This window comes from Acanthopagrus latus, chromosome 23 (assembly GCF_904848185.1).
Source record: "Acanthopagrus latus isolate v.2019 chromosome 23, fAcaLat1.1, whole genome shotgun sequence".
Lineage (NCBI taxonomy): Eukaryota > Metazoa > Chordata > Actinopteri > Spariformes > Sparidae > Acanthopagrus > Acanthopagrus latus.
This window is the reverse complement of record NC_051061.1, coordinates 20,281,577-20,298,214: the sequence shown is the minus strand read 5'-3', so window position 1 is coordinate 20,298,214 and position 16,638 is coordinate 20,281,577. Positions and strand designations below refer to the sequence as shown.

Genomic DNA, 16,638 nt, shown 5'->3' with positions numbered 1-16,638 from the left:
CAGATGAAATGGTCATCCCCTCCCATAGTTTGTGCAGTTTTTCAGTATTAGTATTTCTCCAGTATTTTAAAAATGTCATACAGGAGCTACTGTTGTATCTTTTTATTGAAAGGTACATTGCAAATGGGAAAGTTTCAGATGTTGTCAGGAAACTGCACCACAAGAGGAAAGACATTTCTATTTAATGATTCACTGACATGTCACTGATGTCCTCACTGACAGGCCTCTAATCAACATGTTAGGACATTTTTTCATAAACTGGCTCAACACTGTGCGAGGTCAACATATCATATAAGGCCCTGGATATATGTCTACCATTTCTCAGTTGTGTCCATAATGCAACTGTGTTATGTGGGTTTGATCATCATGGTCACTCGTTTGAGGGAGTAGGATCCCCCGTGGAACTCCGCCCAGTAGACCCCGTCCTGGTAGCGGCTACGATAGTGTCCACCTCGATACCACACCCCGTTCAGATTGGAGTGGGCACACATGTGGTACCACCAGCCTCCTTTTTGGAAATGAGCGCAGTTACCTGTTGACACCAACGGAAGAATATTAACAGACACAGTGAAACAGAGAGCTGACGAACAGTGACAGAGCGAGAGCAGACCTGTGTAGCTGTCCTTGTCTCGGTCCAGAGTGGTGAAGGCCTTGTTGTTGTGCCACGACAGGGAGTCTCCTGCTGTGCCTTGGTACTGTCCCAACCGCAGCCGGTACCAGTCGCTCTCCGGTTCCAGGTGGAAGCTGTCGTACTCGGCGAACACCTGCCGGCCCTGCCAGTCCTCCAGAGCCACCCGGAGCTTATACGTGGCCTGCTTAGTCATCCAGTAGAGGTGTTCCAGGCCGAGCCAGTACTCTCCATCAAGGTTCCCGAAGCCTTGCTGCAACACACAAACTCACTGGTTTCATCTGAGGAAAGTATCATTTTTTTTATCATTTAATGGTGGGCGATACATGCTGACTGTGTAACATTCTTTAGATCTATTCATTTTGGATAACTATTTTATTCTGTTTTGCTGTAGACGTTTATGTTGACAATGCTTTTAAAGCCAATTTCATTCTTTGGGATTGTAATATTTTTATGCATATTCTGCACAGTGTAGCTCAGGAAAATGCTTTGCTGTTTCCATGTTTTTACACAAGTCTTTTAACTGCAACCCTGTAATGTTCATTGTAATGAATTCCTTTATTTTGTGCCATGACTGCTGAATGGAACAAGCATCTGTCAAGACTCTTGGCCCGGTGTGTTTTGCAGACTCTTGCACATGTGTGGACTCACCTTGTACTGCTCCCAAGTCCTGAAGAAGTTGACCGACCCGTCCTGCCTCCTCTGGATGACCGTCCAGCCTCCCTGCGCCCGACTCTGCTCACACCAGGCCTGCAGGAGGCGGTTGGCACTCTGAGGGCGGAGCAGGTAGATCCCGCTGGTGGTCTCACCTGATTCCATAACATGCTGGCAGTCTCGCCACGGCCCTGAGATGGAAAAGAAGTATTATTAGTTGTTGTTGCAGATGTTGATTGTTAAAAAACGAGTTGGAATCAAGACATTTAATCAACCTCTAATTTTCCATTTAGTTTCATAGTAAAGTAAAGATGGGTTATTTGCTTCTGAGGGTTTTATTTATTTTTTTGGTCGAACTCTAGTGGTCATTTGTAAAACGCAAAGAATGCTGGTTGCAGAGATTTTTTTTAGATTCTTTTACCGTCAGAAAGATCAGATACGTAACAACCTCTGCAAATCTGTTTAGATCCACGGAATTCTTCCCCAACACATGTTCAGTGTCTCATGTCACACTGATAAGACGAACATATTTGCACAGAGAAAATGCACACATGGAAAGTCTTCTAAACAAAGTGATAATGCTTAATGGTCTTCCCCGTCAGGCATTTGCAGTCCGTACTTCGCAAAAACAAGACGGTTTGGCAACGCGGTCTTTCATCAGGCCTCTTAGGAAGTGGTGAGTCACTCAGATGCTGTAGTCACTACTGATTCTGCTGATGTTGAAAGGGCTCCTCTACTTTGTCATTTCAAGCATTCCTGGTGTGCAGGCGAACAGTCACAGTGTCATTTAAAGCTCCAACAAATGCTGGGTTTCATCCGTGTGCCCGTGAGTGTGTCTTCATTATGAAACACTCTCCGTTCTGATAAGAGCTGCGAGCTGGCCGACATTGTTTAGGCATTCCCAGAGCGATAGGCCTCCTACCAGCAGGTCACTGACTCCTTCGGCTTCTGCTTATCTGAGCAGCTAAATAACTCGGACAGAAGACTGATACGCTTCAACACACTTGGTTTAAAGGGACAGTTGGACACCAAATCGAAAATATGTATGTTTCCCCTCACCTGTAGCTCTATTTATCTACCTAGATTGTTCTGGTGTGAGATGCAGAGCTTTGGAGGCGCTGGCTGTCGAGATGTAGAGATGGGAGTAGACGGCGCTCGAATCCACAGACCCTGATGTGAGCAGTTTCTTAAAGAGACTATTTTCTTTTGACTCAGCCACACCCACAAACCATACAGTGTCACCATGCGGGAGGAAGTGTGCAACTGCTCATAAACAAGAGGTTCATGCTTGTGTCAACGTTTATGTTGTTCTCCTCGGCTGAGCTGTAACATTTTAGCTATCTTAGCTCATTAGTCTCTCATCCGTTGCACACTTCCTTCTGCACAGTGCACTGTTAGCATCATTGGCTGGAGAGACTTACTTAAGTACTTCCTAAACTTAACTGCTGATGTGGTTGACACTGACGTACCTGGAGTCTTTGTGACGGGGAAGCTAATGAAAGGAGGGTCTGTAGGAGTGTGGGCTGTAGTGGTGGGGACAGAATGAGCTGGTTTTTCTTGCTGCTGTGGTGGTGATGGAGCACTTTGGTCCCTTTGAACATCATTGGTCATTTCGCTGGCTTCGGAGCTGTAATTAGGATGCACATTAGACGGGCTTTTTGGTGGTTCAGTCGTCACCTGTCCAGACCAACACAAAAACAACACTTCTTTCTCAGTTCCTGTGTGAAAACCACTTTGCGCACATTTGCAATATGCAGATTATTTCCTACCAGGGTGGACTGGGTGGAGTCCCTGCACTGGCACTGCTTCTCCAGACGAGCAATAAACTGGTTCTGGGAGCTCATCATGGAGGTGAGGACTCCATATTTCTTCTCCAGCTCCCTGTAGTTACTGGACACCTGCAGTGCCTGAGATGTTCCACCACAGTTGAGGGTTAGATGTAGCTTTGAACATCAACAGATTTACACATCAACAAGCACTGTGGTTCTCTGCTCACCTGTGCAGTGGCATTAAGCAGGAGGTTCTCCACCCTTCGCTGCTCCACAGCCTGATCTTTCTTGTGTATGACTTCATGCAGCAGCTGGGCGTACAGCTGGGCGATACGAGAATTCATGCTGCTGCTCTCCTTGCGCAGGGCTCTGACCTCCATGGCGAGGGACCCCTCCTGCTCCAGTTGGCCACGGAGCTTCTCCAGCTGCTCCTGCTGCCGCACCAGCTCCGCCCGCAGCGCTGCCACCTCCGAGTGGTTGGTGGCAGCAGGCTGTGTGTTCAAACACAGCGCTCCTGTCAGTTTCTGCTGCGGAACAATGAAGGTGTAGGAGCAGCGGCCTCCTTTAGTATCTGAAGATCGTGATGAACGTTTCTGACTGTTCTCTCCATCCTTCCGTCCTCCAGCTGCAGCTCCATCCAGACAAAGAGTCAAGAAAAGAGTCAGACCTAATGTCAGTGTCTTCTCCATGAAGGTGTTCAGCTTCCGAGTTTCAATCTGGAAGCGGAGGACAGAACAAGAGGAGAATTACCACAGATATAACACCTGATCATCAAGATAACATCCTCAACTGTCCACAACCCAAAGATATTTAGTTTACTGTCACAGAGGAGGATTTAAGAATCTGGTAAATGAGAAATGTGCATTTTTTTACTTAAAATGTGACTCAAACCAAAATCAAATTCCACTCCTCCAGCACTGTTAGACCCTTTAGAAAACAAATGATGAAACTCATTACAGCAGAACAGAGATATATGAAAAGTCCAATTTCCTCCACACCAGCTTCTCAAATGAGATTGTTTTCTGATTTCTGTCCTGAACTGAATGTCTTTGGATTGTGGAAGAAATGAGACGAGGACGTCATCTTGGGAAACACCGATCGACATGTTTCACCATTTTCTGACATTTCTATAAACCACGCACTAAATCAACAATGAAAGGAATCATTTGCTTCAGCCCTCCCTGCATTAACCACAAGGCAACTTAGCCACAGAGCGTCATCACTGGAGGCAATTTATCAGATTACACTCGGCTTCCTCTGCAGCCACAAACGGCTTCCTACTACTTGTTTTCACATTGGCAGCAGCACCTGTAAACACACAGCAACGTGTAAAATAAAGGAGTCAAAAACACAGACAGAAATGTGACAGAAATAAATGTATTTCAATTCAATTTATTTGAGCTGTAGCTTTAAAGTTGACTTCATGTCTAAACAGGTGGAGGAGATCAGACTGCTGCAGTAACTCCTTTAATGTTTTGAAGAACTTGAGTGCATTTCTACGAGTGAGTTTGAAAGTACCAAATAAAAAATAAATACAATTCAAGGAACTGGAATCAATCAACAGAACCATGGAGTCTGGATCGGTGACATCAGCCCCTTTTCCTATAAATCCATTACGTAAACTACATCGGATCGATTGAAACTCGACTTTGTGAAAGTGTTGGTCGTGGGACCAGATGTTTCTTTGTAAAGTATGCACTTTTTCCCCCGAGCTGGAATTTATTAGCAAGTCAACACTGAAGGGACAACAGTCAACATCAACCAGCCAGAATCAACACACCTCCACCTCAGAGTCAACAGAGGAGTCAGAGCCACATCCAACCACAACAACCACAGTCAACACCATAAACACATGCATACAAACAGCTCATTACTGACATCTGACACCCAACTGTCTCTGCACAGAGACACATCACAACGCAAATGTCTTTTTTCTGAATGAAGCCACAGAGTCTGAACTGATCAACAAATGTTTCTTTAGCTGGCTGGTGATCCATTTGTCAGAGTGTGACCTCAGATTCACTCAGAGCACAGTGAAGTGCATCGTCCTGACAGGGACTTACCACAGCAGCTGAAAAGTGTTTGGGATGTCTCTGTTCCGTTCCGGAGTGTTGCTGCAGCTCCCAGGAGGCAAAAGTAAGATAAAGACTAACGCATATTTAAAATAAATCACACTGTTCGGTGTCTGTTGAGGTGAAGATGAGGACGAGGGTCAACAAAAAACCTGAATCAGAAGAGGTCCTTAGTTCTGTCAGCAGCTAGACACCCTCTTCTTCTGCTCCCGAGGATCTGCCTCAGGATCACTGAGGAAGAGACAAATAATTACAAACTATCTCAGTGACGCCGCCTCCCACCACTTGTTTAACTGGAGCTCAGGGCAGGAATCCCGGGATGTCTCCTCCCTCGGGCCAACAACCTGCTGTCCTGCCACAGACTCTTTACCATCAGGAGCTGAGCTAGTGTGGTATTCTAATGCAGAGCTTCACACGAGGGCCGCAAACAGTGATTATTTTCATTATCAATTAATATGTTGATTGTTTCCTCGATTTACTGATGAATCATTTTGTCTAAAAAATGTCAGAAAATAATGGAAAATGCATAAATGTGTGAAAAGTCACATTTGAGAAGCTAAAAACAAACTTTTTCTGTCTAAAGAAGACACACGCGCACCTCTTCACTACAACATCTTTAGTTTAGTTTGATTTGAGGCGTTCGTCTTCCTGTGTGCAGTTGACCTGATCTCCCTGAATCTCAACAAGACGATTCGGACAGACTGCTGGGTTAAATAATGAATGGACACAACTTAAAATAAAGACAGAAGAAAACTCAGGAAAAGCCACAGAGGAGGGATGCCTCTCCCAGGACGAGCAGACGTGCGACAGATGCCGTATGTACAGAACAGAGCAACAAAATCACAGTTTACAAGTTGGATTGACAGAGTATCTGATACAAATTCTAATATACGCACAGTTTGTGGATCCAGGAGACGACTGAGCAGGCCGAGGCATCGGTGCCCGACCCACACGACCTCCTCTCTGCCGTGGTGACGTGGAGGAGGGAGGCCACACGAGATAATAAGCAGTATAACGAAGAAGATCAGAGTGAAGAGGCATCACATTTTACAGATATGACAAGACACTAAAACAGAGTAGAGCAATGATCCAGCAGAGCCCATGTTATGATGATCCATATGCATCAATATGTGAGGCAGCAGGAGCCGGGAGAGGGAGATGGTCCCAGGGGCCCCGAGGTCCATCAGAGGGGACCCTGAATGAAAAGAGGAGGAGGAGGATGTCATCCACAGCACCTTAAAGTCTGATCTTGTATGAATTGTGAGCCAGTGCAGCGAGGCTCGGTTTGTCGTCGTATGATTAAATGTTCTCGTATGTGTAGCTGCTTGAGATGTTCACAGCTGGTTGGAGGATATTCTGTTGTTTTATATGACTCCATAACAATGATGCATATTTCAGGATGATGTGTTTTACATGCAAAATATTATTGCTGTCGACGTCAAAGAATTGTAACGGATTAAAACGCTCAATATCTGGAGCGTTTATGTACCTCAACTCAGCATCGGCCACCGGGCGAAGGTAGGCGGAATTTAAATGTTTTCATCATGAATGCAGCAGCCTCAGTGGAACCGGCAAGTTTTGACACTTTTATCTTTAATGGAGGATTAGACGAGTCTGAAAAATGTTACACATTCGGTTTCAACCTTCATTTTTCAGACTAATGTGCTGGTGTCAAGAGATCCACGGCTCTAAATGTGAGCCACTTTTTTATCCGCAGAGCAGACGGCAGCAGCTGCAGGGACTTTCTACTGGACATAACAGCCATTATTATAGATATTAGTGTCACCGAGTATCGGCACCTTTATTTTTTATTTCATTCTATTGATTTGTTATTCTACAGGACATTCTGCAGAAACAAATGCTCGGGGTGATTTGTAAGTGTTTCATTCCCAGTGAAGTTTCCTGTTTCAGTGCACTGATGTTGTTTTGGATAATCGAGTTTAAGGTTAAAAAGTAAATTATCCCTCAACCATTATGTATGTTTCTATGCATAAATATTTGAGGGATCATTGCAAAAACATATGTTTATGTATATACTCTGTATTATGCACCATCTGCCCCACAAATCCAATAACTGTCAGGCTCTATATCAAAGTAACTTTTCCATTAAAAAAAAAAAATGTTTTGAGCAGTTTCCTGTTATTTTGCAGAAAAGAGACTTTGATTCTGCACCTTTCTACAAGCTCTGTAGATTTGATTTGTCTTCATAAAAAAACTCAACACAACCTTCAAATGTTGTGAGCTGGAAGATTAAATCTGTTGCACGGTTCTGTCACACCCAATCTGTGAAATCAGAGAGCATCAGGTTTAAGGTGGAGACTGATTGTGCGAGCAGATAGCAAAAAAACATAAAGAACGAAAACGCTCCATCAGCATTAGTTTTTTTTATAAACTGTGAAATGATCTCCTAACTGTTGAGTGACGTCACGTAGATCTGGAGTAACGCCTGCAGTTCTGCACTTCTGCAGAGCTGTGATACTTAGAGTATCTATTAAACCATGTTTTCACAGCTGGTCCTCCAACGTTACAGAGTCACACAGGTCAATATGTTCAGCGTGACAGATCAAACCACGAGCTGCTGGACTGTGGGCTCAGGTTTGGAGGTTTGAAATGTTCAGGTAACAAAACAGCATCAGTGAGTGTGTTAAATTCTGCCGTGAACTTCAGACTTTAGGGAAGTGTTCATACCACAACCAGAATTCTGTTCTTCATTGTGGTTTCCCTGGAGCTTGTCTACTTCCTCTTGATAAACTTCCTGCTGCCACTTTTCAATTCACATCACCAGCTCTCTCATCAACTCAACATTTTAATCATGACAGCTTTTTTTTTTAAACTAAAGCATTGAAACTTCATTGAGCTTAGCATTTATCTTGTAGAATAAGGTTTGGTTTTGTCTCATTCTGAATGTGTAGGGTCTTAAATAAGGATCTCCATGTTACTTAGGGTCCTGGTCCTGTTTTATGTTGGTCTGCACGCAATAATCAATGATGGAATGGGCACAAAATAACACTAAAAACGTATTTATATGAATTTTTGGGGCAAAAAAGAATAAGGAGCTGAAAAGTGAACTGGTAAGCTTTAATACTGAAGCCTGACTCAGGTGACAGGATACAACTGTGCAGTTTCTCTTTCTTTTCCACATGTGATCCGTTCTGATTGCTTCGCTTTGGTCACTTGTTCTGAAGGTCTTAACCACAAGTCTGATTTCTGCATTAAAGGGAAACTCTCACTAAAATGCAACCTAGGCTTTTTTTGTGAATGTATATGAGTCGTACCTTTGTGTAAAAGCATAATTACAACGAAAGAGGCACTTTTAAGATAGACCACATTTTCGTTTTTGGCTCAAACTCATTTTCAATGGGAGTGCATGGGGCAGAAGTCTATACAGCCCAGAGTGTGAGTCTGTTTGCGAGCAGCACATTTCCTACTGATCTGATAGAAAACATTTGACAACACCAGGCTTGTAAATGAAGTTTGACTCATTTAATGCTTCACCACAGACAAACAGAAACCAAAGCCGTCTATTTTGTCTCACAGCCTGAGGACAGAGGCTACGTCAGCTGTTACTTCTGGGTATGCTAGTCTTGTTCAGTATTCTCTGAGCTCTGTGCAGACAACCTCACCTCTCCACTGTCAATGTGGATGGATGGATCACTCGCTGCAGAGACTTCCTGTCCTGGGCCGAGCAGCAACCAGACAACATGTCGGTCCACAACACTTGACTGCAGGAAATCAGGATTCAGTTAAGGAAACTGTCCTCAAACTCGTCCTCAGCAGCCGGTTCCTCTGCCCGCACTTTCAGCTCCTGGCTGCTCTCGTTCTGGAGAAACGAACAGTGACCATCAGCACTCTGCAGATATATCAGCCATGTTTGATCCCCCTCATAAAATACAAGTGAAAGATACTGACACTTTCCCCTCAGGCTCCTGTGGCGGCTCGTCTTGTTTGTCTTGGTGATTCGTCCTTTCAAGCGCCCATCACCTGCAAGATGAGAAAGAAGAGCAGTGGTAGTTTCATGTCTCTTTGTGCAGGTTTTGTGGGGATTTTGTGGAAGTTTTTAGTGAATTTGTGAAGGTTTGAGTATATTTGTGGAAGATTTGTGTATTTGTGGAGGTTTTATATGTATCTGTGGAAGTTTTTTGTGTATTTGTGCAAGTTTTTACTGAATTTGTGGAGGTTTCAGTGTATTTGTGGAAGTTTTTGTGTATTTGTGGAGGTTTTGTATGTATTTGTGGAAGTTTTCATGTATTTATGCAAGTGTTTAGTAAATTTGTGGAGGTTTGAGTATATTTGTGGAGGTTTTATATGTATTTGTGGAGGTTTCATATGTATTTGTGGAAGTTTTTGTGTATTTGTGGAGGTTTTATATGTATTTGTGGAAGTTTTTGTGTATTTGTGGAGGTTTTATATCTATTTGTGGAAGTTTTTTGTGTATTTGTGCACGTTTTTAGTGAATCTGTAGAGGTTTATAGTGGAGGTTTTATGTATTTTATGGAAGTTTTTGTGTATTTATGCTTATTTTGTGTGTCATTATGAAGATTTTTAGTCTTTTTTTGGGAGGTTTTGATCTGTAAAAAGCATTTAACATGTCTATACACTGAGAGCCACAACATTAGAACCAGTGACAGGTGAAAGAAATAACATGGATCATTGTGTTCCAATGTCATGTTCGGCTGTGAAACTATGGGTCCCAGCATTCATGTGGATGTCTCTTTGACAAACACCAGTCACCCAAACACAGCTGCAGACCAAGTACACCCCCTCGTGGCAGCAGCACTCCTTGGTGGCAGTGCCCCCCCTGCAGGAAAACACGCCTGCAATGCTGCAAAAACCGCTCAGGAACGACCCGAGGAACATGGGAAAGATTCCCCAGATGTCAATCCAACTGAGCTTCCACTGGATGCAGTCAGAGCCAAGAACAATCCATGGGGGCCCCAACATGGATGGGAGTTGGTTCTGGCGCATCCCACAGATGCTCAGCTGAAGTGGGATCTGGAGGATGAGGAGGCCAGTTTGACACCGTGGGTTCTTTGCCATGACGGGGTGTAGTTGCTCTGAACGGTGTTTGGGTGGGTGGTGTTTGTCAAAGAGGCTCCACAGAAATGACAGAACTCAAAGTTTCCCAGCAGAACATTTGAATGTAACAAGATGATCGATGCTCACTTCACTTGTCAGCTGTTTTAATGTTTCGGCTGAACAGTGGAGATATACATGTTAAATACTTCTCATATTTTGCATAAATTGAGTTTTAACTATATTATTCATAGTTTCACTGCACTTTGTCTAACAGCTTTAGTTACTATTTACTTTGCAGATTCATATAATCAATATTAAACATTAGCTGATCAAACATGATTTATTATTATAGATCAAGTTATCCAGCATTAAAAGCAGAAAGTTGAGACCTTAGAGAGGAAATGTGAGACAAGCCAGTGTCCTGCATTATGGTGGACAGTTATTAATCAATTGATTAACTGCGTGATGTCAGCTGATTTTTGAGTCTCATTCTCAGGTCGTCAAGTAACGCACTTTGCGGGCTATTAACAAGATTCATTTTTTTGTGTTTATCCACTAGCTATTAAAACATTCCTTGACTCCTGTGGGTTTTGAGGTGGGGCCTAAGTCTGCTCTGGTTGGTCAGTTCACACATGCCTGATAACCAGGTTTGCCTGGCAGACCACTAACAACTGGACAGCTGTTAATGAACTTTTGTGCCTAAAACTCTACGGTGGCGAACTGGCTGTCGTAGCTTACTGCACTCAACATTGTTTAGCTAACACTGTTAGCCTGAAAAGCTTTATACCACAATGTTTCTCCAGCAAAACAACAACTGCCAAGACTTCATAAAGCTTATCTAGCAATCTCTGAAGGCACATTTGAAGTGGAGAAGTACAAGAACTGAAAACAAACCTTCAATACACTCAGAAGGATGCAGACAAAATAACAACCACTTAAGCTGTTTGTAGCTATCAATTTGCAAGACAACGACTCCAAAGGCTTCATAAAGCTTATCAAGCACTCTCTGAACGCACATTTGCACGCTGGAGTGGAGACGTACCTGAACTGAAAACAAACCTTCAATACAATCAGAAGGACGCAGAGAAACTACTCAAGCTGTTTGTAGCGATCAGTTCGCTGCACTTCCACTATGAACATGACCACAACAACTGCTTCCAAACAAAAACGTCACCACAACACAATGGGATCCTTATTAGTGGCCTGCTGGGCAGTGAGGCCGAGGGCCCTGTAACAGCTTTGTAATGATCTCTGCATGGTGTTATCAAGCAGGATGCTGTTGCACACACTTGCAAAAAAAAATTAATTCCTGCAACTGTTTTCATTTTGTTTTATCTCAGAGGTTCAACATTATCTTCAAGCAAAGGCATCGCATTACCATACGCACTGAACTCACGAGTGGAATCGTCATGGACAGTTGAGGGCAGAGACCCGAGCTGCTTTAGTGGCGTCAGGCTAGCTTCTACCGTGGCCCTGAGCATGTCCCTAGCCAGGCCGAGGCCCAAACTAAACACGCACACTTTGTGCACGCTTCTGCCAACCATAGGTGTCTGGACATGAGGGACCTGTAAGTTGGCGGGATCGCACGAGGGCTCGTAAGATACGCTATTACCAATACCAGCAACTGATCAAAGGCCTGACTACTGCCATTCATGGAAAACACTGCTTACAGCTCTGATGGACTGCACTCGGGCATTTGCCATTGAAGACAGCTGAAGTCTGGTCAAGTTAACTTTTAACTTACAATATTAACACCAGGTTTGCCTGGCAGACCACTAACAACTGGATTGCTATTACTGAACTTTTGTCCCTAGAAAGCTCTTTACCACAAGGCCTCCAAAACAACTCGTCTCCGCTCAGTCCTGCTGGTGTTGTAGCGCTTAATTCGCTGCACTTCTACCATGAATAAGAATGTCAATGTTAACACCAGGCTCTGCTCAACATAGTTTATATACTCAGAAGGACGTAGACAAACTAACAACCACCCAAGAGAAACTTACACAGGCCACCTAAAATTAAAATGTCTCTGGTCACTCTGCTGGTGTTTATAGCTCAGTTTGCTGAACGAGACGACAAGAACCGCTGCGAAACCAAAAACTTCACCACAGCACAGTTGCACGTCAGAAACTGAATACGATCCTCAGAAGTGGCCTGCTTGGCAAATAGGCCGAGGATAATGTTAATGCTGAATCTACATGAATAAAGCTATCCATTTAAAATGTGTAAATCCCAGCTCAAAACCCACAGGGTTCTTATATAAACAAGTCTGGTTACAGTGCTTAAATGCATTTTTTGATCGAATTAATAAAGAATTTAACATGTGTAAACACTGACAGCCACATCATTAGAACCAGTGACAGGTGAAATAAATAACATTCACCATTGTGTTCCAATGCCATGTTCGGCTGTGAAGCCAGGAGTCCTAGCATTCATGTGGATGTCTCTTTGACAAACACCAGTCACCCAAACACAGCTGCAGACCAAGTACACGCCCTCGTGGCAGCAGCACTCCTTGGTGGCAGTGCGCCCCCTGCAGGAAAACACGCCTGCAACACCGCAAAAACTGCTCAGGAACGACCCGAGGAACGTGGGAAAAAGCTCAAGGTGTCAACCTGGCCTCCAGATTCCCCAGATCTCAATCCAGCTGAGCTTCCACTGGATGCAGTCTGAGCCAAGAACAATCCATGGGGGCCCCAACATGGATGGGAGTTGGTTCTGACGCATCCCATGGATGCTCAATTTGATTGGGATCTGGAGAATGAGGAGGCCAGTTTGATACCTTGGGTTCTTTGCCATGACGGGGTGTAGTTGCTCTGAACAGTGTTTGGGTGGATGGTGTCTGTCAAAGAGGCTCCACAGAAATGATAGAACACAAAGTTTCCCAGCAGAACATTTGATTGTAACAAGATGATCAATGCTCACTTCACTTGTCAGCTGTTTTAAGGTTGTGGCTGAACAGTGGAGATATACATGTTAAATAAAATACAATTTTATCATTTACATTATATATAAATATGATCAAATAAATGCAGCCGTTCTAAACAGACATACTGTTTATATTTCCTCTCAGTTAAGAAAACCTATTTAACATGTTGACCTGAAACAAGGCCAGTTGCCTACAATAGAGCACTTAGTAAAACCCATTTAAAATACTACTTTTACTTCCCTCTATTATTTCCCATTGAAGTTACCTGTACATTGCTTGTTTGCAAATGTGTTTGCCTTTTTAATTTGTTTTTTAAAAGATAAACAGAAAAAGAAGGAGTGAGACTAGTGTCCCAACAGTGACACTGTACTGGCTTCTGCCAACACAAACTGTCGGTATTCAATGACTTGTGAATGAGACTCGACTATCCTCTAGAATAATTTACTGATCCTAGAGTATTAATGAACACTTTCTCACACTTTCTGCCTTTAATTTTGGCACCTCCATTGCACTGACCTTGTTGGACCGGTTGTCTCTCCTCTCCGGGTCTGATCACCACACAGGTCAGAGCTGATCCACTTGCAGCTGAAGACAAGTCCCACTGTTCACCTGGAGAGAGGAGGAGGTACTTTAGTTAAACATGATGACTACATGCATGTGTGTATGTGTGTGTGTGTGTGTATGTTCTGACAGTAACAGGAAAAAAAAGATGTAATCAGACTCAGAGTACAGACCCATCCACCAAAAAGGGGATTTCTTACAGGATTATCATTTCATAATAAATAATGACATAGCAGTCTGTAACCATGTGCATGACATCACTTCAGGAGTAGCCCGCAGTTTTTAAATGTAAACCAAAAGTAAACCAGATGTATTAAGTCCTGACAACATTTAGTGTTTTATACAGGAGTGATATGATTTAAAGTCTATCTTTTGACACACAGGGAGTCAGTGCAGTGATTTAAATATCACATTAAACCAGAACTGAGAAAACACACAGCATACATTCTGTGCAGGCTACATTTTGTGTGTATAAACTACTTTAGCTGCTCCAAATGACCTTGTGGATGTTGACATACTAACATAATGAGACAATACATGGAGCCTGTTAGCTAACTGTGCTCTAATACGACACTAGCCTCATGCTAACACTCTCTAACAGACATTAGCAGTTAGCTAATATGCATGCCTGTCTGTAAAAACACGACAATTAAATGACTCAAACATATTTGTAAGCTCGTTATAGTGTCAGTACCCGGTTCATGTGTCCTTACCCGTTAATAAAAGCAGCTGAGCCGCTGCTAACATGTTTCCGAAACCCTGTAGTGCATATCCAACAAGTTTAAAGTCAGCTAGCTAACGTTAGCTAACATAACCACTCACCTAAACTCACCAGCAAAGGTTAGCTGACCAGATTTCATGCCGATTTTACCAAAACTACCGAATTGTTTTGAGAAAGTGACCTACATTTAATTAACTGAGCATTATTCATGTTATAAACAGGGCAGAGAATAAACGGACAAAATCACAATGGAGTTTGGTGCACCAAGCAAAACATAATGTCTATAGCAGGGTTGATCGGAGGATTATGTTCGAGACGAATTTACCTCAACACTTAACAGTTAAATGAGCCGTCTTCGGCTTCCTGTTCAGAGCTATTTCAGAAACATTTGAGGTAAAAACAAATCTCACTGACATGAGAGGGAGGCTGGCTGCCTTTTAACCCGCACATAGACAACACATGAAGGTAGTTACTATGTGGAGCTCCCTGATATATGAAGGAACATCACCTGGGCTTTTTACCTGAGATCCGTACATAATAACTGATCTGCACACCTCACAAACAAACATGAATACACCTGTACTGAGCAGGTAACTGGACACATAAAGCAGATTGGTACAGAACAATTTACTGACCGTATTGGTGTCCTCAGAGAAGAGCCGCTGGGACCAGAGTGAAGATCCCTCATGCATTAATATAGGCATCTACAGTTTTGGAGGGAAATGCACAAATTTTTTGCGGGAAACAAGCGAGACCGCCCCTTTTGGCGCGCACCACCTGCATTCGTCAGAAAATCTGTGGGCGGGACTAATTTTGTGCAGGATTGAGAAATGCTGTTTAGTTTAGATGGTAGAGCAGGCGTCCAGTGAACAGTCTCAGCTTTCAACCTTTGAGTCCCAGTCTGGGATTCTCTACTGTTTCCTGTCCTGTTCTTGTCAAAAAGATACTAACAGATTGTCAATGAAAAACAGGTGCTTTTTTTTATTGATATGTAATTTCTGTGATCTTTAGTTGTTATTATTCCAATACTAATGTAATGTAATCAAGTTACATTACTTTAATATTGTAATTGGGTAAATTCAGGTCATTTGGACACCTCACCTCAAGTGTTATTGATTTCTGTTCTGTACTTTTACCATAAAATTAATGAAATTAAATGTGAATGATGGCTTCTTACTTATGGAAGCAATGTGTTTTTGTTTTTTTATTCTCTCACATTGTCCTTTACGAAATCCCGAAGGATACCATTATAATACCTTCAGACTGAGGGTATCACAAAGGCATATTTCATGGGTAATTATTCCCGGTAATAAACTGAAGACTTCAGTTTATTACCGGGAATAATTAGTGTAAAAGTATGGTATGTTTCATGGGTCTGAATCACTGTTCTCTGGTGGTGACAGCTCAAATCTACAGCTCCACATTCTTCAGTTGGAAAATTACAGCTATTAAAACATCAGTAAGGCTTTTTTTTTTTAAATTGTATTCTGTGTTGTCTATGAATGTGATTCTTTCAGATCACTTCCTTTCCGCTTGCCTCACTTTGGTTCACTTATTTTGAAGGTATTCACCGGAAGTACTGTTTATTATTTTTGTTGCATTGACGCTAGCTTAATGAATTTATCGTTGCAGTTTCTCCGTGTGGCCACTAGAGGGCAGTGAAGACTCGTGATTCTGAATACACGTATGGCCGTGACCGAATCGATTTAAACTCTCACTGCTTATTAATGTACACACTGCTCACATTATTATTAATGTTAATTAATAATCCATATTATCTTTAATCTTCTGACAGAACAATATGTAGTCGTCCAACCGTGTCTGCAGGAGGACAGCAAACATGCCAGCTCCCAGAAGCGTTGATTTACAGTTAGTGGTGCAGTTCACAGATATGGCCACTGGATGGCAGAAAACACTCATATTTCTAAATGCAGGTCAACTATCAGGTAGATTGAACTACTTAGAATAAATCGACATCAATACAGTTGTAACAGATAATATTACCGCTTTTTTTGTAACAATAAATTGAATTAAACGTGAAACTGAGAATTTGGGAAGCTATCTGGAGAATATCATCTTGTGAATAATGGATTTATCATACAATTAGATTAAATCTCACATAGTCAAGTTTGCTGTTATTATAGTAACAAACAATATGTTTGAGGTTAAACGAGTAGGCAAAGTTAGTGGGTTGTGAAAAGACTCTGAAGTCTCTCCAGAATTTTTCACAGACAAAAAGGAGGTGAACGATTGTGTCTATACTTTGTCTACAAAAGGTACGTGACATATCA

The 16,638-nt window shown here is 42.6% G+C and overlaps 1 protein-coding gene across 14 annotated transcripts; it reads right to left on the bottom strand.

Annotated features, from left to right (window-relative positions):
• Window positions 1-87: 87 nt before the first annotated feature.
• angptl6 (angiopoietin-like 6) lies at window positions 88-15,069 on the bottom strand. Of its 14 annotated transcripts, none has more exons than XM_037089060.1 (13): window positions 14,983-15,069; window positions 13,582-13,674; window positions 8,747-9,104; window positions 6,020-6,318; window positions 5,722-5,827; window positions 5,276-5,354; window positions 5,115-5,199; window positions 3,279-3,767; window positions 3,052-3,189; window positions 2,752-2,959; window positions 1,280-1,473; window positions 611-881; window positions 88-532 (listed from the first exon to the last, which is right to left on the bottom strand). In XM_037089060.1, the coding sequence occupies exons 8-13, from the start codon at window positions 3,738-3,740 to the stop codon at window positions 348-350; spliced, it is 1,458 nt and encodes a 485-aa protein (XP_036944955.1). In that variant the 5' UTR covers window positions 3,741-3,767; window positions 5,115-5,199; window positions 5,276-5,354; window positions 5,722-5,827; window positions 6,020-6,318; window positions 8,747-9,104; window positions 13,582-13,674; window positions 14,983-15,069; the 3' UTR covers window positions 88-347. The 14 variants fall into 14 exon arrangements, with proteins under 14 accessions (XP_036944955.1, XP_036944959.1, XP_036944958.1 ...); XM_037089064.1 differs by having other exon boundaries at window positions 5,115-5,165; XM_037089063.1 differs by lacking the exon at window positions 5,115-5,199.
• Window positions 15,070-16,638: the final 1,569 nt, after the last annotated feature.